This window comes from Leuciscus leuciscus (assembly GCF_965113295.1).
Source record: "Leuciscus leuciscus genome assembly, chromosome: 20".
NCBI lineage: Eukaryota > Metazoa > Chordata > Actinopteri > Cypriniformes > Leuciscidae > Leuciscus > Leuciscus leuciscus.
The window spans coordinates 17,026,682-17,049,364 of record NC_138744.1 but is presented as its reverse complement, the minus strand read 5'-3'; the positions used below and the strand labels follow the sequence as shown (position 1 = coordinate 17,049,364).

Sequence of the window (22,683 nt, the reverse complement as noted above, 5' to 3'; positions counted from 1 at the left end):
CGGCTGGCAGATTTTGAAAATACACAACTCAAATGGTCCTACCTTCTTTCCTTTGACTCCACCCATTCGAAGAGCATGGACATGGATGGGGGGAGGGGGGTATGGTACGACCGTTTGATTGACGCACTTACTGTCCAATGATTCTAGGTGGTCTTGGAAATGATTGGCTGGAGTTTTTCGAGTCTTGCCCGTTCCACAGATGAGTAAATTGCTTAATTTTCATGTCAGTGCTTCTAACTCAGTGGCTGTAAGTGGGTTAGGGATAGGATTTCAAGTGATTTTGAAAAAATGGCCAAAAAAGAGAATTACATACCCCACCTTTAACTAAAAAAAGTTGGTTTAGGGTTTAGTTACTGGGTAACTAAACCAACTTTTTTTAGTTAAATTTTTTTTTTTATATATATATATAATTTATTTAACAAACAATAATATCTACGTATTACATAATGGCGTAGTTTTGCGTTGCGATTACGAAATGACGTCATAACGCAATGACGTCACAACGTCATTTAGCAACTTTTAGCAACAAATCGATCTGCCTTTAGCAACTTCCCCTGAAAATTAGTTGGCAACACTGACAGCAAAACCTCCAGTGTTAAATTAACACCCCTGGGAGTGTATGAGTCCACACTCAAGAGTGTTTAAGTTAATGAGATAACTAAGTGATTAATTTAGTGATGATTGAACATTATTGAAGACACCTGATGTTAACAAGTAGAATCGCTGAAGGAGAAAATCGCAAATTGTAAGTTACCATTATTGTGATGGGTAGTTGCTTTAGTTGGTCTCTGACCCTTTCATGTATACTTTAAATTTTGTTTGATGGTTGTATCTGAGTTAAAACTACCAGTTGAACAAAGAAAAAAACGTGATCTTTGTTGGTTATATTATGACAATCATCATTTGAACTTGATCACTGAGCTCATTAAGATTCTTCTATCTGACTTCGATTTATGTTGTTGGTTACAGCATAACTGTGAATCTGAATAAATGGCCAGAATTTTTTATATAATATAAAGGATTTCTTAAAACTTGTTTAAAAAAAAAAAATCATTATTTTAGGCACACACAGATGTCAAGATTCAGTCTATGCATCTCAACAATGGTGAGGAGCAGAATATTCAATGAGGGAAAAGTAAATTACATAGACAATTCAGATCATAATTTATTCATACCGCAATGCATGATGGGAGCCATTAATGAGTTGTGATTGGTGGCAGCCACTGCAACATGCTTTATTATTGTCACCATTGTTGAGATTCACAGGCTGATTATTGATGTCTGAACGTCTTTTTGATCAGAGCAATATTTATTAAATATTTTGAATAATAAGTAAAGTCCTGATAATTATAGGCTGAAGAATTCACAAAACTCTTGCTAACAAGTTAAACCAAACTATCTTAATATGTTTCACTTTTCAGATCACAGTATGATTATGTCAAAACATAACCAACACTATAAGATAACATTTTACTTTGTTCATTTAACTGTTATAAATCAATAACAGCAGACAAACAACAGTAAATATTAAAGTAAACATATAATGGTCTAGAGCCCAACTTAAGCAAACTCCCATCACCTTAATGGTAACTTACAATTTGTGATTTTCTTCTTCAGTGATTCTGCTTGTTACCATCAGGTGTCTTCAATAATGCTCAATCATCACTAAATGAATCACTTAATTATCTCCTCAGCCCTAAATGCCGCTCCATCTGAAAGCAGGTGATGGTGATTTACTACTAAATCAAGGAACCGGCTTTACTGACGAGATGCGCATAACAATATCGCGATTTAAATCGCCCAGCCCTAGTTCCAATTAACACAAACTATTTTTAATAGTTTTAGTTAAGATTAACAAAACCGATTGAACTCTGCTCAATCCCTTTTGAATATCCACATGATGACGGACATAATATTTATTCTGTTATGACAGTGATGGTCATTGGTCAAACATAGAGCCAAAATTCGGTCACTGTCTAAAACGATCCATTTCCTCTGTGTCAGTGTGTCAGTGGCCAGGCAGACAGAGGCACCGTTTAGCCTCTCAGCACTGCATTATCTGATAGGCTGAATGGAGGGAGCCCGTGAGTGCGACAGAGGGGGAGTATGAGGACCCTCTTCCCATTATTACAGTGAAGTGGGGCAGAAAACAAGGGCAGCTATGCTGAGAACACTGGCTTCTCTATCACACTCGCTCTCTCCTGCTCTCACACACTAATCCAAATCAGAGATGTCACTATTCCCTTCACAGGCAATAGCCGAGGGCATGCAGGCGTTTACTTACATCCAGAACAAACACACTGGATTTAACAGTCTAGAAGCAAGTATCTGTGCATTAAGGGCAAAACAATGTAAATCGACTGCTTTTTCTGCTTTTTTCATAATGAAGCACTCTTAATTATATCTGCTCTATCTGTTTCTCTTAATGATGATTTTATGATGACTTCTGCCTGTTAAAGGTTTTTAACACTAGATCTAACCCTGACTTAATGCCACTCTTAACCTTGAATTAAGCAATGTTTCAAATTTATTTTCTGGAATTGTATTTTCGTTTTATATTGCATTTAATTATTTTCACTATTCTATGATTTATGTTTGCTGCAATTCCTCAATTTCCCCGAGAGATTATTAAAGTATACCAGTCCTGACCCTCTCCCATCTCATTCTATCTTCTATCTCATTCCCTCCCATCTTAGACAATCTGAAAGGAGGTTAACACTCCTTTTAACAAAATTCCAAAGTGAAGACTTCTGAAATGCAGTGAGAAAGGTATACAAATGTGAAACAATGGTGTGCTAGATGGTCACAGCAAGTAGTTTAGCAACCGACAACCAATCATAAACTAAACAATGCTTGCCTTGTTAAATATTCATAGACAGTGTACAGTCGCAAAAACTTTCACAAGCCACATTTAGCTTGCACACATTAGGGAACAAGAGTGATGAAAAGACATTACTTTTATGTTATTTCTACAAATGGACAAGCAGTTGCGTTCTCATGTGCTGCAGCCAAAGCTCAAACTCAAACAATATATTAAGCCAGGGACAAAACAAGCCGCCGTCGGCCGACTTAATTTTTCCGGTGTATTCCGCACCGTTGGCTCAAGTTAGACACCGTTGTTGTTTTTTTGGCCGATTCAACATGTATAATCGACGTTGGGCCGTCGGTGAGAGAGAGAACTCTGATTGGCTGTTCAGTTTAGCGAACAAGTATAAGAGCAAAAATGATAAAAGCAAGCAAAGAAGTCATGACGGCACAGACAGAAGGCTGCTCTAATTCTACGTCATCTTACCTGAGCATTCTACTGCACGAATATTAATAACATGAGCAGAGTGGAATAAAGAACATGATCAGCATGATTGTTATTCAAAACGGTTAGCATTTTTTTACGCTGCTTTGTTTATGGTTTGTATACCTGCATTCTTAGTTTCGCTTTGCCTTTTTGAATGACGAATAAATCTGTTTAAATAGACAGTTATCTCCTTTACACGCAGGCGAAGAACACAACAAGATGACCCAAGATTACACTAACCCAGGGTTAAAAATGACCCACTGCACCTCATCTGCTTGTCAATAGAATTCAAGTGCTTGTACACAAAGTTCTGTCTCCATTGCTTATTCAAGCAAAAATGTTTCGAAATAACTGATCACTTACGCATTAGGACAAACACATTCTGTATTGTACCTTTCACGTCTCATTCCACATGCTCTGTGAGATAAAGCAGCAACAAACATTCCAATTTAAAAGTCTTAATGAACCACACTTTAAAAAAAACTCACACAGACACTCCAGGGACATCTGTCCACAGCTCTGAGTCTGCGACCTCTTGTTCTCCCATTAAATTGAATTCTTGGATCTTTAATTGAATCGAGACTCTCAGATGTGGAACGTCTAATTGAATTAGGAGGGAACTGAGGCAGTAGGACTCAGGAGACATCTGCGCAGTCACTATGGTTTGTATTATCTATGTTGACTATCACAAACCAATGCAAACCAAAGTAAATGCATCTACAATCAGTGCATCCGAGTCATGCGTTACATTTTTCCTCAGACATGTATATAGCAGCATCAGACTTCATTTCAATATGAAATATGACTTCAGTCACCTTTTGCCGGGTCAGAACTTAATTAACGTAGGAGGTAGAAAAAACAAGCATGCTTAGCATTCCCAGAGTCCTTTAGGTTTTTAACACCTTCAGGCAGAAACACTTCTGAGGTGGCGTATATTCAAAGTATGACAACCATTCTACTGAGAAACACAACCTAAAGGCTGAATCTCTGGTCTAGTTTCTATTCATTTGCACAGAAAGGATAAACCAGTCACTGATATTCGCTTTGGGGTGATTTACCTTGAGAGGTGAGATATAGGGTTCAATCTAGATAAGTCTGAATTAACGAGTCGAGTTGCTATGAGAATGCATCTGAGAAAGTGTAGCCTATCGTAAGCTTTCATCTCATTTTAAAGAGTCTGGTATCCCTCCATTAGTGCTCGACTCCCCTTTGCATTCTTTGTCTCCTGCCAAACTCCCTCTAAATCTTTCTTTTCCTTTCTTCCCCCCTCCCTTCCTACACTTCAATCACTATTCTCGTTTCAAAGACAGACAAACAAGAAGTTCTTCTTCTGTCCGTCTATTGGATCTCACAGGCATGACTGACTCCAGTGTTGCCAAACACAAATCATATGACAAGAAACTCACACAATATAAAATTAAATCTTAACTAATACCAGCATGTGCTCATGACTCCAGGTTTTTCAGCTTGGAAAAATAAAAGCAAGTTATGACTCTCAGCTGTGAATCACAGAAGATTAGTGTCTCATGTCAGTGATAGAGATGTAATAGTGTTATGTTTGTCCATGGCTCAGCACAATGTAGTCATAGGTCAATAACCAAGATGACAGTGTGATATGGGGGGTGCAGGAACAAAACGTTTTGGTTTTATGGTCTAAATATGTGCAAACAATGATTCAAATGAAAAGCAAGCTTTTAATGTAATGCCAATGATTCCCAACCAGGATACATCCACTGCTGAGTGTACTTTAGCAGGTTGGAAAGGGGTGTTTGCTTGGAAGATTTATCTTTGTTAAACCTATATAACATATTATACTTAGGCCTAATTGGATTTCATAATAATAAAATGTGCCGTTAGGTCTTTCTTGAGGTAATTACTCCAGAATTGCAGCCAGATTTATTAAAACTCATGAAAATCAAAATCTCATGTGTCTCATTGGGGGGAAGCTACTTGGCGAGTTTTCTCACCCACAGAACATAATGTTTTTATTTAAAGTCGTGATGAAAAATTATAGCAACTGATCTTTTCTTCCATATTGTGACAGTGTGTTAAATTAATTATTGAAAAAGAAAAAAGTATGGAAGTTGTCGATTGGACGTAGGCAGATTGGCTGAATGTGAGCTTAAGAATTGAATTATGACGTCGAAAATGTAAAAAAATTAAATTAAATTAAATGAACAGATGAACTCACAATAAGATCAATAACATCCATTTGGAAAATGAATTTTCATTTGATTTACACATGAAATCTTATTTTATGCCAACTTTAAAAGTTTAATCATCAGTATAATCATTTTAATAATAATAATGATGAAGCTAAGTTCTATGTAGGCTATTAGATAAAAAGTAACAATTTTATATTTGAGCCTTATAACAAAACACGCAGTAAATCACTAATGTAAATGACAGAAAATGAGTAGTATGTAAAGAGTTTGTGTCCCACTGCTCATCTGGGCCTATACAATTCCCACTGGTTTCAAATGGATAACATAACATCAAAGAACTACCAAAATACTAAGAACTATGAATCAAAATAAACGAGAGCAAAGCTTTAAATAACTAAAAAGTTGGTTGTTCTTTTAAGTCTTTTTGAACAGCACACGTTTGACAGCCTAACGTTGACAGAGTAACCTGATCACTCACGGCAAGTTTGACACTGACTCGTTATTCATTTGAATACAAATTGGGCTATTTCAAACACAAGGCTTTGAGTGTTTAACGGGCTTTCGTGGGCTGTGGTGAGGTAAACAATCACAACACTGTTAAAGCAGGATTGTTTGCCACGTCAATACTTTCTCTCAATGATTTGCTCCCAAAGCGAGAAGCGCAGGTGTTCACCGGGCGATGCACCTGCGCTTGGTGCGAAACTCAATGGGTTATTATAGTCTCTCGAGCTCTATGCTCTCGAGGCGAAGCGCTCATTTTCAGCGTAAACCAGTTGAAGAAGCTTTTGTAAATACGCGGGCTCGACAATAATCCTTTGGACAGACATTAATCCATCTTCAGAGAAGTAAACTTGAGAAGAACACGAAACAGGACAAAAACACAACTAAGATGAACAGTATGCGAGCGAGACAAGTGTGTCATTTCTAAAGGAGAAAGTTCAGCTCGAGAATTCGTTGGAGCATCCGGCGCGCCACAAACAAGTTTAGCAAGCATCAATTTCTAGTCACGGGCTAACAGGTTTAGCGGGGATAGCGAACAAAAATAACATTTAACCTACCTGATATTACGGCAAAGTTTATATTTCACTCTGCCTAATGTTCCTCTGTTACTCCCTGCTGTTCTTCTTCATGAGAACTGATAGTGTAACAGTAAAGGACGTGTCTTTGAATGTGACAGCTCTAACTAATAATCCCCAGGGAAAACATTGGCTAAAGACAACCTGTTACCTTTCAGACCGATACCACTTGCCTCGCCCACTTTGCGAGTGAGGAATAATCTCATTGGCTGATAGTGGCGTCGTGGGTGGAACGCGTGAAACCATTTCTGCTTCGATTATTGGTTAGGTTGTATGTCAATCACAATAAAATGTGGAACATGTTTGTCTGTAGAGAGACGTGACAAATAAATTCTGGTTATGATTTAGAGACACAATGAAAGTTCAGTTGTGTCACAAAATTGGCTCAATGTTTTACGGTAAGCTTATAGCTCATGTAACTGCCTGTTTTGTAATTCCGCATGTAAATAGCTGACAGGGTTGTTTACAGTGCGTGCACCTCGTAGACTAGGCTATATAACATAAATAAAATCTTAAAAATAATAATCAACAGTGAAAACCAGTTTGTATGTATTAAAAGGCTGTTAAAAAAAAAACAAAGCCAAAATAGTGCAATATGAGTACAGTTGGTTATGCTAGTTATATTTATAAAAAATAAATTAAAGAAAATGCTGGGTGTACTGTGTCTGTGCTAGAAGAACTGGGACTAGTCACACTCACAGGAAGCACTTGCATATTGTTGCAACATTTGCTCTCCTCATTTGTAAGTCGCTTTGGATAAAAGCGTCTGCTAAATGATTCAATGTAAATGTAGTTGGTCCATCGATGGGAGGGAGTGAATGTCCCAATTGTGTGCTGTCTTATAGGCTAGAATTTATTCCGTAGCATCTGGATTTCACTTTCTTTTTTTTCTTTTTTCTATCGTTTTCAATAACTGGAAAAACAGGTCCAGGTGCTTCTCAATACATTCTGCAAGACATTGAGCTGGGATGACTGACAGTGTTAATAAACACACTTGATAACTTTGTTAACAGCCAGTAGTCACGTGTGGGCAGAGACAGTATTGTGTGATCACAGCTCAACTTCCACTATTTAAATGTTGAGTAGTTTTACTTCCAGAACTATGTAAATTGTTTGTATAATTTGGCAAGCATGAAACTCTTCTAACATAAGAACAATTCTAACATTATGAAATTTCATAAATATTTTTCAAACAGACGTTAGGTCTATTTACTTAAATTAATAGGCTATAATCTACTATAATTCATGTTTACATATCAATTAATTTAGCATGTTTTATTAATTAGCCACTAGATGGAGGCAGTATAAATTACTTTAAGTTGCCCAAGGTCTGCCCCTACAAGTTACTTGGGCCAGTTACCCGGTGTGATCTGCTGCCCCACTGTGGTAGTGGTAGTGTCTTGCACAAAAAAATGTGGAGCTTGTCTGGAGCTTGTCTGGTTATTAGCCCTTTTTTAAATTAAGAACATCAAATAGATATAGATAAATAGATATTTTTTTTTGTCATAATTTATTTGTTTCATATTTGCTTTACTGTTTAAATTAACCCTCTGGTGGCATTCGGTTATGACTCATTTTTTACCGAAAAAAAATGTAGCCTACGTTTTGTTTTTTAGAATTGTTTACTTTATCGGAATGGTACGAAACTTGGAAAAGGTTGCTATATGAACACACACACACACACACACACACACACACACACACACAAATCATTTACATGATTCGAAAAGGTAAAAAGTCCTGAAAAAAAATATTCAATCTTGTATTGTCCGCGGTCAAAAATGAGCAGTGGAAATGAATGGGAGACGAATTTGATCTACTGGAAACGTTTGCCTACTGCGCACTTAACACATTCTAACTGAAAGCTCATTTTTTGAGATATCAACCTCGAATTTGGAACACGGCTTGATTAGATTTATGGCTTTGATTTTCTCACAGTTTTAGAGTAAAACGTGTTTTGGAAAATATATTTCATATACAAATTAAAAAAATTTGTGTGCATTTTTCATAACAATAAATGTAACATTTTATAACTTTTTTCAAGTTGATTTTTTTTTTACTTCCTCAATAATCTGACAAGTGTCATATATAGCCTATTTAAAAAGAGACCAAACTTTAAGTCTGTTATCCAAAGCATTCAAGAGTTAAAGGGATAGTTCACTTTGAAATTAAATTTTGGTATGTTTTAGCTTACCTCAAGGGCATCCAAGATGTAGGTGTCTTTTTTTCCGCAGTAGTTTCAATTTTTATATTTTTAGGTCAAACCGTTCTTGTCTGTCAGTCGTATAATGCATGTCGATGGTCACTTGTCTCAAACAGCATGCACAGAGTCCAAATTAAATCAATTCCCCGTCGTCCAAATTAAACAATTGATGGCCTAAGACACGAAACGAGCGGGTTGTGTGAGAAAACGAACAGTTTTTATATCGTTTTTACCTCTTGAACACAGCCACGTCCAAGTGATCTGAGAGCGCGGGCGGGTATAGATATATACACTAGATGTCGCCTTGGCTACTGCGAAACCTTAGCCAAGGCGACATCTAGTGTATATATCTATACCCGCCCGCGCTCTCAGATCACTTGGACGTGGCTGTGTTCAAGAGGTAAAAACGATATAAAAACTGTTCGTTTTCTCACACAAACCGCTCGTTTCATGTCTTAGGCCATCAATGTGTACTTACGATGGGGAATTGTTTAATTTGGACGACGGGGAATTGTTTTAATTTGGACTCTGTGCATGCTGTTTGAGACAAGTGACCATCGACCTGCATTAAATGACTGACAGACAAGAACGGTTTGACCTAAAAATATCAAAATTGAAACTACTGCGTAAAAAAAGACACCTACATCTTGGATGCCCTTGAGGTAAGCTAAAACATACCAAAATTTAATTTCAAAGTGAACTATCCCTTTAAGCTTTTTCAGGTTCATGCTCAAAAAGGTTCATGCTCAAAAAGTGAATAAATGAATTATAACTAGGCTACTGCATAATATAGCCTAATTTAGCATAAATCACATAAAATAAGAATATTATCAAGTAAAAAAAAAAACATTATCGAATTAAAATAGAGCCTAGTATCGTACAATCATTTTATTGACATAAAAATAAAAAATCGGTCATTTTTGACCGACATGCGAACAGTAGAGGGGTACATTGAAAAGCCTAGTCCACATTGCGAAGATTATAGTGAATAGATTAGCCCAACGTGTTCAGTGATGTGTAGTGGCAAATGTTAAATAGTTTTAATTAAAAATAAATCGTTTTTTTGTTTGTTTGTTTGTTTGTTTTCCGTTCAAAAATACTTTTGAGAAATAGGCCTATTCACTGGAGTAAAGAGTGTGACAACTAGACCCCTTGGGCAAATAAATGGAAACGTTAAATAAAACCGATAATCTATTTGCTGTGCACCAAAGGATTACTGAGCAGAAGGTTTGCGTCCACAGGTGGGCAGCGCCCAGCAAATGAAAAGTTCTCCTTTAGGGGAACAGTAGCTGCTGCAACCACCCCCACCCACAGCGTCAGCACAAGCGCACTACATCCCCTTCACTTCATCTAGACTGTCGCTTGGAGTGGATATACCGGGAATGGGATCTTCATCGAGAGCTAAGAAAAACTTTAAATTTTTCCGCGTTTATGCCCTTCAGAGACTCCTCTTTATCTTGCGGGAATAATTGGGAGCAAACAAAAACAATACATTATTCTCCAATGTGAAGAATCGTAACTGAGAGTGTAAGAAGTTTCCTGAAAAGAAATACGAATGGGATAAATTCTGTGATCAAGATTAGTAAAAGGGATTTAATATTCGGAACCTTTCCCTAAATCAATTTGACAGATTTTCAAAATTCAATAAATTAAAAAGAGTTCTTGTTTAAAATAACAACAACCTTGTGTCAATTGAACTGCACGTTAAAGTGTTGTTGATTAAGGCAAAAAATCCATTATAGGGGCCATAGTGAGTGATATTTTAGAAGCTGATTGGTTTTCTAAAGGAGTTGCGCGTGTGTATGGAGAGTAGCGCAGACACCTGTATTCGTCATGGCGAAGTGGTTTAAAGATTTCCCAACTAGTTTGAAGACTGGATCCGATCGGATCCGTTCTGCTTCGGAATCGGGAACCCAGTCCCGTCCCAAACCGGTTCTGACCGTTGGTACTGGTTCGAAGGGGAGTCTGCGTAAAAATTCTGGAGCGGAAAACGGTGGCAGTGGTGGTGGTGGTGGTGGAGGTGTTGGTTCGCTGCTCCACGGGAGAAATCGTAAAAATTCGGCCATCGAGCTGGGAAGAAACCACTCCAGCACCGGCTCGATGAAAGACGGGAAGATATGGGAAATTCTGATCCCTGGGAAAAGTAAGAAAACCACAAAAATGGAAGGGTTTGAAGACCATCGCACCCTGCGGACCACCAGTCTGGCTGACGCGTACATGAGCAGAATGATCAAGGTTAATGATCCAAAATCCAGTGCAGGAGGATCATCCCCGGACAGCGAGAGGGCCAAGTCACCAATCAGAACAGAAACGGTAAGTTTGAGAATGAGCCAACTAACAATAAATAATAATAATATATACATATTTTTTATTACATCATGTATTTTCTAGACAGATTTGTAGGTGACAACTGTTTTCTGAAAATGTAGTCAATTAATTTTTGGGGGGAAAAGCTAGGTTTTTTGCTGGTCTTAGGTGGTTTTAGTGGGGTTTTGGGCACTGTTCTGCTGGCCTACTTGCTGGCCAGCTGAAATAACTTAAGACCTGCTCAAACCAACTGAGACCAGCATCAGGCTGGTTTAGGGTGGGTTTTTCAGCTGGGATAAAGAAAGAATATCCCTGATCTGAGTGATAAAGCAGGCCTCAGAGACGGATGCTTTTTTCAGGAGTTCTTTTTAATACTTGACATACTCCAATTCCAGTCACCCTGTTGACTGTGAGAACCAAACAAACGTCTTTGTTTTGAAAATTGAGATCAGTATCTCTCTTCCAGCTCTTTGTTTAAGCAATATCTTCTTTTCCCCTCCCTCAGCCCCTTCTTCTCTCTTTCGTATCTTTCTTTCCTCCCTCCTCACATCTCTCTTTTTCTTCCTATATTCTCTTTTCATTGAACTGCTTTATTATAAGCAGACACAGTGGAGCTGAAAAGCAACAAACACAATGAGAGCCCTTTCCTTGCCTCTCTTCCTGTCTCTTTTCCTAGCCATGCACACACTCTTCACTCTGTCACTGTGGGAAACACACTTTTGTGCTCACATACACACACACCCTTGCTCACAAATACGCAAAGAATACAATGCATACATAACACAATGGCTCTATCCCATTCTTCTAGTCCCTGGTGAAGGCAGTGTTTGAAGAATTATGTCACCTGATACATAGGCTGTATCCTATCCCATTTACGGACATCCCCTGCAGCTACACTTTGAACATAATAGCACAGAAATCAGAATCTCATGAGATCACACACACACACACACACACACACACACACACACGTCCAGAGGGAGAATCGGAGAAAGAATGGGAAAAGATGGGCCGGAGAATAAGATTAAAAGGTAAGTTCACCCTAAAATGAAAACTCTGTAATTAATAACTCACCCTCATGTTGTTCCAAACCCGTAAGACTTTTGTTCTTCTCCGGAACACAAATGAAAATATTTTTAATGAAATCCGAGACATTTCTGTCCCTCCATTGACAGCTACAACTACCACTTTGACGCTTCAAAAAGTTCATAAAGAGATTGTAAAACTAATCCAAATGAATTGAGCAGTTTAGTCCAAATTTTCTGAAGAGACTTGATCACTTTATATGATTGACAGATTGAATTTTGGCTTTTATTTGCATATACATTGATCAGCGAACAGACACAGAAACACAACCGAACCTGCTTGACGTGCAAGAACTAACCTCATTGGTTCAATTCAAATGGATTAGTTTGAACTTTTTGAAGCGTCAAAGTGGAAGTTGTGCAGCTGTCAATGGAGGAACAAAAAGCTCTCAGATTTCATCAAAAAGATCTTCATTTGTGTTTCGAAGATGAACAAAAGACTTATGGGCTTGGAACAATGTGAGGGTGAGTAATTAATGACAGCATTTTCATTTTTGGGTTAACTTACCCTTTAAGCTCTTCAGCTAGTGAAGAAATACTGATTCTTTAACTACAAGATGGAACAAAGAATTCCACCCAATAAGATGGTATTTAACTCCAGGTTTTGACTAAATGCCCTTTTAAGCTGGGTTTGCACTATTTCTGAAGTAGATCATTGCAGAATATGTTGGCATCATATTATTAAAGGACTTTTCCAGGTTCAGTACAAGTTAAGCTCAATCGATAGCCCTTGTGGCATAATGTTGATTATCAGAAGAAAAAAATTCCTTCTTTTCTTAAAAAGAAAACATATATAATGAAAGGGAATGGGGAAAGTGCTTAAAAAAAAAAAAACCTCACTGTTTCAATATGATAACCAAACAATAAGCATGTTAACATAATTTTAGTGAGAAAAAAACTCTTACTAACCTGTTCTGTTTAGTTGTATCCAATTTTACAAGTTCGTTACCATGCCAAAATAACACCTAAACACTAAAATGATCATAACAATTAAGAAAACAACTTTGCTGCTCAAATAAAGCACAAGTTTTAACAGAATACATTAAAGTACTTCTATATATTTTAAGCTTCACATTTCTGCTTTTAAATCCTCCAAAAATGAAAGTTTTCTTATGATATCTTGTCTATGCCACAAATTGTAAACTTTTATTGAACAGAATATTCTTCATTCCTTACCTAATGAAGGTGTTTCTTCCTTGCTAACAAAAATATATTCTAAGAATGTTTTGCTAACATTCCCATTAAGTTATGAAAAAAGGTTTCGAGACCGTTCCCTGTTAACTGGGTTCTATTATAGTCCTTAACACAAATCACTGATATCGCTTTCTATTCTTCTTTTCTTCTCACTCTTAATAGATCATCCTGGAGGATTATGCTGACCCATTTGATGCCGAGAAAACAAGGGAACAGAGAGAGGCTGAAAGAGAAGGAGAGAATGATGGCTACATGGAACCTTATGATGCCCAGCTCATTATTACAGGTACATCACTCATTTATTTACCTCTTCTCTCCTTTATTTCTCCTTATTTTTATAATTTATTCATCTTAAATGTTTTGTCAGTGTAATAAGCAGATTTTCAGGGATTTTAAGAGTATGAAAAATCATAGCTCCCTCTCTCTCCCCTCGTTGGTGGTTTCCACGGTGACAGTGTTGTGCTGGGACAATGGGTGCAGTTTCCTCTTTCTGCTTCCTGTTTCCTGTCTGTGTTTCCTTTGCCCCATTCTATGGACAGGAAGTTGACCCCTGCCGTCCCCCCAGTATGCCTGGCTATGTGAGAAAGACCCCACAGCACTCCCCTCTCCCCCAATCACTTCCCAGAACTCAGGAAGTGGCCTGCTAAGCCAGCCAATCATAGACTCGGTCTGACTTTTCCCTGGTTTGACCATTGTTTTCTCACACAATAGGCCAGACACAAAGTGACAGCAAAGAAACAGAGAGAGGGAAGAACGATGGAGCTTCAGGCATAGTTTTGTTGATGTTTGTTGAACTTTAAATCTTAAGGAATGAATAGATGCACAGGTAGACAAATTTAGAGAAATTCATTTAGACTAACTGCAAATGCTGTATGATACAGTTATATATGAGTATGATAAGAAATGCTATATTTTATCAGTATTTTTTTCTTTTCTTCACAGTTTAAAAAGGCGTATACGAGATGGGTTTCTATGTTTTATCAGATATGTATTGTGTTGTGTAATACGTTTTTAATTTTTATATTTTTTATATGTGTATCTGATTTATTCAAAAGTTAAAAACATGCTTTAATTTTCAGTTTAAATGTAAAATCTAAACTTAGAACCAGATAGTTAGCTAATACACAAAGGCAAATTATTACAAAAACTCATGGGTGGTAAAGCAGACTGTGTATAAAGAAAGACTTTACAGCTTTAGCAGAAAAATAGTGTAAGTTCTCTCATAAAATGTTTAGCTGCACATTTCTGCTTTTATATCGGCCTCATGCACTTCAATCGTAAGCGCATCATCATAATTATTTTTTCGAATCCTGAACCCTGTTTTTGGTTCTGCTGCCTGTTGCTCCCATAAAGTATAATCTTTTAAAGAAGCAACCCTGTTACCGCATAATTTAGTTTTTGCTGCAGAGAGAACAGACTTATGACATGACATGCTATTTGTTGGTACAGATTTAACTTTGACTTGATCATAATTTCCTATGGTTTCACACACATTTAAAGTGATCTCAAAACAAATAATGTCTTCATAGACTAAACTTCTAGATGCTCTTTCAACAGTTATATGGTGATTTGTTAGGAAAGGGTAGAAAAACATTCACTTGGTGTATAAAGTGACTGACAATAGTGCCATTACTGACATTGTTATTAATTATATTACATATTACATGTGTTACTACTTTGAATAATTATTGCAATATTTAGCAAAAAAATTTATAAAAAGGCAAGAGATAGAGAAAAAGTTGACAACCTTAGCACACAGACTATTTGTAAATGGTGTATCTGAATATACAGTATATTTATTTCTAGGGACAAATAAGGCCATCCCTTTCTTGGGGGATTCCCACTTTCTCAATAATACATTTGGAGAAACTGGGCAGTGGTCACCTGCACACAGATGCAAATTCCATAACAGTATCTGCTATATTAATTTCAACAGTTTGTAAATATGAGAATATGTGGAAGCTTGATAAATTTGAGACTCAAGGTACGGTTACTGTTGTTCTGCGAATGCTTGTGGGCGAAATCGAGTCATTTTGTTGGGAATCCATGCGTTTTGCAATCGAGTCATTTTGTTGGGAATCCATGCGTTTTTCCCACACAGAATTCTCAAATTTGCCATGTTTACCAGCAGGAAACCGTTTGGTTTGAAGGTGGCTTCTGTAAGAGCTGGAAGCATTAATGTGACTGTACCATAGCCTAAAAATAGCTAGTTTAATTGGGCAATGTACTATAAATAACTTTTTTATTTGTTCTTATCCAATAAATTATTTTGTGGAAACAATTGTGAAATACAAATTTCTGCCCTTATCTAGAGATTCGCCGGCGAGGCTCGAAGGACCTGCTGAAAGTGTGTGTAGTGTTGAATGGAGGAGAGAGTGAGGGGTCTGGACCCCCTCAGATCTATGATGTCCCATATGAAGAGGTTCTGGAGGGAATTCCCTTGACCCGACCTGAGTCCGACTCCAGACCACTGGCAGAGTATGAGCTGCCCTGGGAGTGGAAGAAGGAGCAGATTGTTAGAGCACTGTCAGGTACCATCCCTCGCTTTCATATTAGTAGCATCTTCTTTATTTAGCATTGCCATTACATAAACATAGTGATGAGAAAAAATTATTTAAAAGTAATTTAGTTTTAATAATATTGGGGTCATTATTGCCAGATGCCATCATACAATTTGTGGCAATTAATATGATTCATTCTGTGTACAGCTCAGTTTGATGGAGTGGAGCGCATGTCGAAGGAAGAATCAGGTTCTCCTACTGTAAAACAGCAGACCCTAAGACATAAGAGCTGGACCCCCAAATCTCTTCGACCGAATCCCCCCTCCCCGACTTCCCCATCGTCTCCCAGCATCACCCCAGACAGCGAGACACCAATAGTTGATCCCACCCTGCCTTTGGAGAAACAGAGGTGTGTGTGTTTGTGTATGAAAAACATGTTTTAGACACTACTGCTAATGTGTCAATGTGGTTATTTTAAGCAGATTACCTGAAACTTAAAAACTCAAGAATGAAATGGTGAGATTAAACTAGTAGTGGGAATGTATATGCTAAAAGATGCAATATATTAACAGTTATGACGTGAAACACCTGATCACCGAGCTACTGTGTATATTAGCAATTATAATAGAGGCCAACTCAATATTAGTTTGCATGTCAGAGAATAATCTTCAAAAATAATGTCAACACTGAAAATTCTGTTATCATTTATGCACTCTTATGTTGTTCCAAACCTGTATGAGTTTCTTTATTCTTCTTCCCATGGAAAAAAACATGAAAGTCAATGACTACCATCAACTGTTTACCAGCATTCTTTAAAATATCTTCTTTTGTGTTCAGCAGAAGAAAGAAACTCATACAGGTTTGGAACAACATAAGAGTGCATAAATGATGACAGAACTTTCATTTTTGGGTGAACTATCCTTTCAATGTTTTTTTTTCTTTCATGTAGTATTATATTTTTTATATTTTATATAATTTTTTATATTTATATATTTATGTTGTAATGAAAATCTGTGCACTTAATAAAAAACTATTTAAATGTTTTAATTAAACGAATATCAATAAGTATACAAGTTTATTAATATTTACTCTAGATAATTTATTTTATATTTTTTATTGTTTTATTTGTATATTTTATTGTTATATTTTATCGTATTAAAATTTTTATAATTACTTTTTTTTTATTGTTGTTTATTTATAATATATAATAAAGCACAGCCTCCCATATCCAAAAATGAAAAATCATATATTCACCCCCATGTCATTTCAAACATGTTTGACTTTCTTTTTCTGTGAAACATAAAAGGAAATATTCTGAAACATATTTTTGTCCATTCCGTGAAAGTCAGTGGGAATCGCAACAAAATTGGACCCCATTGACTTTAAATGAATGGACAAAAATGATTTGGCAGATCTCTTCATTTGTACAGTTGTCTGTCCATCTTTCTCAATCCCTCCTAATTCTCTTCTTATATATTCTATACTTTATCTAATCTGTTTTCAAAGTACTATTCATATTACATAATGTTGCACTGTATAAATAAGAATCTCCTCCCCTCTCTCTCTCTCTCTCTAGCTGGTATCATGGCAGTGTGAGTCGGCAGGAGGCGGAGGCTCAGCTGCAGCACTGTAGGGAAGCCAGCTTCCTGGTGCGAGACAGCGAATCGGCTACCAGCAAGTACTCCATCGCCCTTAAGTAAGTGCGTGCTTGTGTATGTTTGATATCAAGAGAACAAGAAATGAGTTGGCAGTCCTGAAAAGCTGATGTAGATGATATAAGATCCTTATTTCCCTCTCTCTACAGGACAAGTCAAGGATGTGTGCACATCATCGTAGCGCAGACTAAAGAATGCGGCTACACACTGGAAAAGAGCAGCTGTGTGTTCCCAAGCATCCCAGAAGTGGTGCACCACTACTGTACCCAGCGCCTACCTTTCACCGGGGCAGAACACATGACGCTACAGCACCCCGTACCACGAACACACTGAACACAAACACACACACACATGCTAAACATATACATATACACAGCGTTCTCTGGTGCAAAGACATGAATGTAATACCGTGGTGCCTGCCAATCACATGCCAGCAAAGCACAGTTTTTCTCTTTTTCTTACTGTATGTACTGTATGTATATGTGCGCATGGAAATGAGTAATTGAACAAGTGGGACTTCTTCATATTTGAGTTTTCACCCCCTTTGAAACCAGGCCTAACCCTTCAGAGCGAGATAAGTTTCACAAAACCTGTGGTTTAAACGCCACAGTAATGTGTATCTGTTGTTGACTATTGTTTTGCTATTTCCTCATCACTTGTTTCAGTATACTGGGACTTCAGCGTCATAAGTTCACTTACAATTATGCTACTGATCTAATGATGTGCTTGAAGGAGTAACGCGCTCCTAAACTCCCCCTGCTGGCAGCTGCTCCAAACTGCAAATCACTCATGCAATTGATGCCAATTTTTTTACTTTCCCTGGTGAGTGGTGAGACACAAATTTTACTCCCTGCAAGAACGAATGTGCATCTAAGTGGCCAGAATTGGCAGAGTTAATATTTTTAGGATCCGTAGTATAGATTTAGTTTAGAATTAATTGTTGAATCCCCATATTATTGTATCCTCTGAGAAAAAAAACATTTCACCCCACATTGGCAGTTCCTGGATAGCTGAGGTTAGATCGTTAGCTCGGATCAATACAGCAAATTGAAGCTGGCTCGTTCATCAGATAAATGAGTCATTACCGTTGATTGGCCAATGTTCTTGTCTGTCAGTGATGAAACTATTATTGATTGGTTTGCGTTTGGGAATAGTGGGATGTTGAACGGATTTAGCTACTGACCACGCAGTCATGCTTGGATTCATGGTGTACCGAATGTGACATTGGTCTCTTGGTGATGGGAAGTTACGTTTAAATAGGTGTCTTTTTGTTTAAAGGTAAAAGGTTCCATTTTAATCTTTAAGGATACTAAATTTGATTTTGAAGTAGCCTAATTATTGTTTTAAAGGGATAGTTAATCCCAAAATGCTGTCATTATACTTACTCACCCTCAAACCTGTATGAGTTTATTTCTTCTGCTGAAAACAAAAGAACATGTTTTAAAGAATGTTGGTAACCAGACTGTTGACATCACCCATTGACTTCCATAGTAGGAAAAAAAACAAACAAGTACAACTATGGAAGTCAATGGGTGCCGTCAACTGTTTGGTTACTGACATTCTTCTAAATATCTTCTTTTGTGTTCAGCAGAAAAGAGAAATTCATACAGGTTTGGAACATCATAAGGGTGAGTAAACGATGACAAAATTTTCATTTTTGGGTGAACTATTGCTTTAACCTAGATGAGAGAAATGGGGGAGAGGGGAAAAAAACACATTCTCTGAAGATTTTGCCTTTGTACAATGTAAGACTGTGCAAAGCCTGAAATAAAGCAGATAATGCTGAATTTGTTAAATCTCTCTGTCTCTTTCACATTCACACACAAAAGTTCCTGCAAATATGCAACATATCAGGACCACAACAGATCTACTGCGCTAAAGCCAAAACCATATAAGTATATGCTTTAGTAAGTTTTTAAAGAAATTAATACTTTTATTTAGCAAAGAAACATTAAATTGATCAAAATTGACATTAACTAATGTTATATTGTTAAAAAAAATCTATTAGAATTTTGTTTCCATTTATCAAATAATCTTGAAAAAAAAGTAGGCCTATCACACTTTCCACAAAAATGAGCACAAAAAAGGAGCACAACTTTTATCTACTGATAATAATCAGAAATCAGGAGCTTTCTTGAGCACCAAATCAGCAAAGTGTGATTATAAAAGAATGATTTCTGAAGGATCATGTGACGTTTTAAAATACATTACAATAATAATTTTTCACAATATTATTATTTTTGCTACCTTTTTTTTATCAAGATTAATGCAGCCTTGTTTAGTGTAAGAGACTTCTTTCAAGAACATTTTTTAAAACATCGAAAAAACTTCTGTCTGCTAGTGTACATCATCAGGACAATCAAGCATTAAGAATCATTAAGAATTTACACTCTTGCTCTCAAAATTCAAGGGAAAACCCACATAAATAATAAATTATATATATATATATATATATATATATATATATATATATATATATATATATATATATATATATATATATATATATAATTAAATTATTATTTAAATTATAAATATATATAATTAATTAAATAATAAGAGTAATGCATAAACAAATAAGAAATTGGATATTTTTTACTGTAATTACTCAACTGGCAGAGCATGGCGCTAGCAATGCCAATTCCCAGGGATCATGAAGCATACTAACTATATAAACCTTGAATGCATTGTATGAAGTCGGTTTTGAGGAAAGCATTTAATTATCCATAATACATCCATAATAATTATAAATGTACACTCATCTGCTCTGAAAGCTATACCATAATGCTTTACTTTCTTTCAACCTCATTTCTCGCTATTTCAAGCTTCATATTTATAGCTCTATAACTGAGCATTATATATTATGTTTGTGTGTGTGCATTTTTTCATTCTCGCTCACCTCTTTTCCCAAAGAAATTGTATTTTGTTTTTCATTTCCTAATAGCTGACTGAGACCACAGAATTCCCAAGCATTATTCCTTCACATTGCATTCAGAACTGTTAGGGAAAAAAACTAGTCGTGGCAAAATAGCATTCTTCACAACAGCTGAAGTCAGTCAGTGTGTCAAAACCACCAAAGTTAGAGAAAGCATGCCAGCAGCAAATGGCAGGAGTCAGAGAAGGAAGGAGAGAGGGTGGGGTAAGGGGGAGGGAGGGGTGAGATAAGCACTCGGGGGGGTCCCAGTGTGTGAATAATTCAAGAAGAGACTCCGAGCACTTGCAGCACGGAAGTTTCCCTGTCAGCTCAGCTCTGCAGAGATAGAGAGAGGGAGGCAGAGAGTATACAAATGTGTGTGTGTGTGTGTGTGTGTGTGTGTGTGTGTGTGTGTGTGTGTGTGTGTGTGTGTGTGTGTGTGTGTGTGTGTGTGTGTGTGTGTGTGTGTGTGTGTGTGTGTGTGTGTGTGTGTGTGTGTGTGTGTGTGTGTGTGTGTGTGTGTGTGTGTGTGTGTGTGTGTGTGTGTGTGTGTGTGTGTGTGTGTGTGTGTGTGTGTGAGAGAGAGAGAGAGAGAGAGGGGTGGGGATAGGGAGCACAAAGGTGCACATATGACATCAGAAGGAAAGACGTGAACAACTGAGGGAAGGAGTGGAAGGCTGTGAGGGAAACCATAGAGGAAGACATGGAGGAGAGGCGGAAGTTTAAGAGAAGAACAAAAATAACAGCAGGAAAGATTGTAGTTGGAGGTGATGAACAAGGTGATGTGAAAGGGAGGTTGAAAAAAAACTGGTTCAATAGAGAAAGGTGATTAAAAACGGATTTTCTTCCCCCCAAAAAAGAAGCCATAATCTTCTCTAAACATGTATGTGAATGTGAAGCATTTAACAATATTACATATTAATATATTAATATATATATATTGTAGAAGATTCATTGGTAGTGTATTAGTACTGTATTGTGTTTTATTTTAAGTATATTAAAATACAATAATCCATATAACATATAAACATGAATCATCTAACAATATTATATAATATTGCATATTGTGTGAGTATATGTGTGTGTATATATATATATTGTTGTTGTTGTTGTTTAGATGATGTGCATGTCTTTTTTACATTTGCTTCCTTTCATCTCTCCATTTACAATGTTTTCCCCACACTTCTTCAAGTCAGAATATGGAAGCCATCATATGCCAGGAAGCTTGAGGTATCCTCATCTCTGTATGACTCACTGCTCATAAAGAGCATTGCAGTGCACTATGGTGTGAATAGGATATGAATACCTACGTAACAGTCAACCAGTGAGTCACCAGTGACCAAGCTTTTGCTTTCCTGCACATTAATTCCACCTCCCTGCTCTCTCTTTCTTCTCTTCCTCTCTATTAATCCATTCTCTCTTCTAATCCCCTTTCTTGTAATGTTTTCACATCATTCCTTCCTTTCTCCTCCCACTAGGGATGTAAAGCCAAGGTCATCTATAGGGATCCCTCCAGAGAACGTGCAGAAATAGACATTTTGGCCAAAGGGAAGACAGGGAGAGCCATAAACAGTGTGAGTGCATGAGACACGGAGAGAGGGAACAAGGAGAAGGGGAGAGCTTGGAGACCCCATCATCTCCCCGGAAGCGACGGTTATTTCTGGAACGCTGAGCACTGAGTTTTGACACACAGCAACTACAGAACCACTGGTTGAAAGGCCAGGAGTGACTGACACGCAGACAAGAGTGGTTGTGATGTGGGGACAGTACTCAGTCATACGGTGATGTTACCGATGCTGACTGATGGAGGGATGATACCCTTCTCCTTGAAAACCTCACACCCAGCCACCCGCTCCCCTGGGGCAAAACAAATGAAGCGTAAGTCTCCATGCAGAACGAGCTTTACTCCCTGCTGTTGGATAGGGTGATGCTGCCTTGTACAGCTGTTGGGAGAAAAATGTGTGTGTGATATTTGAAGGTAAGTCATAGTGCTGCACAATTATAACAAAAATAATGAATGATTATTCCCCATGATATCACAGTTATTAATTTCAATTACTTCATAGGCTACATATCCAATACAACAAGTGCCTATAAAAGGTCAACTTCACACTGAACTGGTAAAATCATGAAAAACAAATCTGTTACTCAAATTCTGAATAGATTATATAAAGAAATCGAGCAACATCACACATTCTATAATGTTCCTGTTCGCTTATAATCATCAAAGCTACAATATAAATGCAAGTTTACATTAATGTGACTGTTTGGGACCTACACTTCAACAGAAT

General features: G+C 37.2%; 2 protein-coding genes across 3 annotated transcripts in view; one reads left to right on the top strand and one right to left on the bottom strand.

Annotated features, from left to right (window-relative positions):
- cgna (cingulin a) overlaps nt 1-6,682 on the bottom strand; it is a 29,348-nt gene extending 22,666 nt beyond the window's left edge. Inside the window, exon 1 of one of the 2 annotated variants that reach the window (XM_082151009.1) lies at nt 6,516-6,682. The gene's annotated coding sequence lies outside the window, so the exon portion shown is untranslated. The remainder of the gene's footprint in view (nt 1-6,515) is intronic. The other variant, XM_082151008.1, reaches the window with a different exon arrangement.
- Nucleotides 6,683-10,070: 3,388 nt separating this feature from the next.
- On the top strand, nt 10,071-19,265 carry she (Src homology 2 domain containing E). The gene is made up of 6 exons (XM_082150180.1): nt 10,071-11,049; nt 13,485-13,608; nt 15,635-15,853; nt 16,031-16,232; nt 17,400-17,519; nt 17,628-19,265. Exons 1-6 carry the CDS (start codon nt 10,570-10,572, stop codon nt 17,809-17,811), a joined length of 1,329 nt encoding a protein of 442 aa, XP_082006306.1. The 5' UTR covers nt 10,071-10,569; the 3' UTR covers nt 17,812-19,265.
- Nucleotides 19,266-22,683: the final 3,418 nt, after the last annotated feature.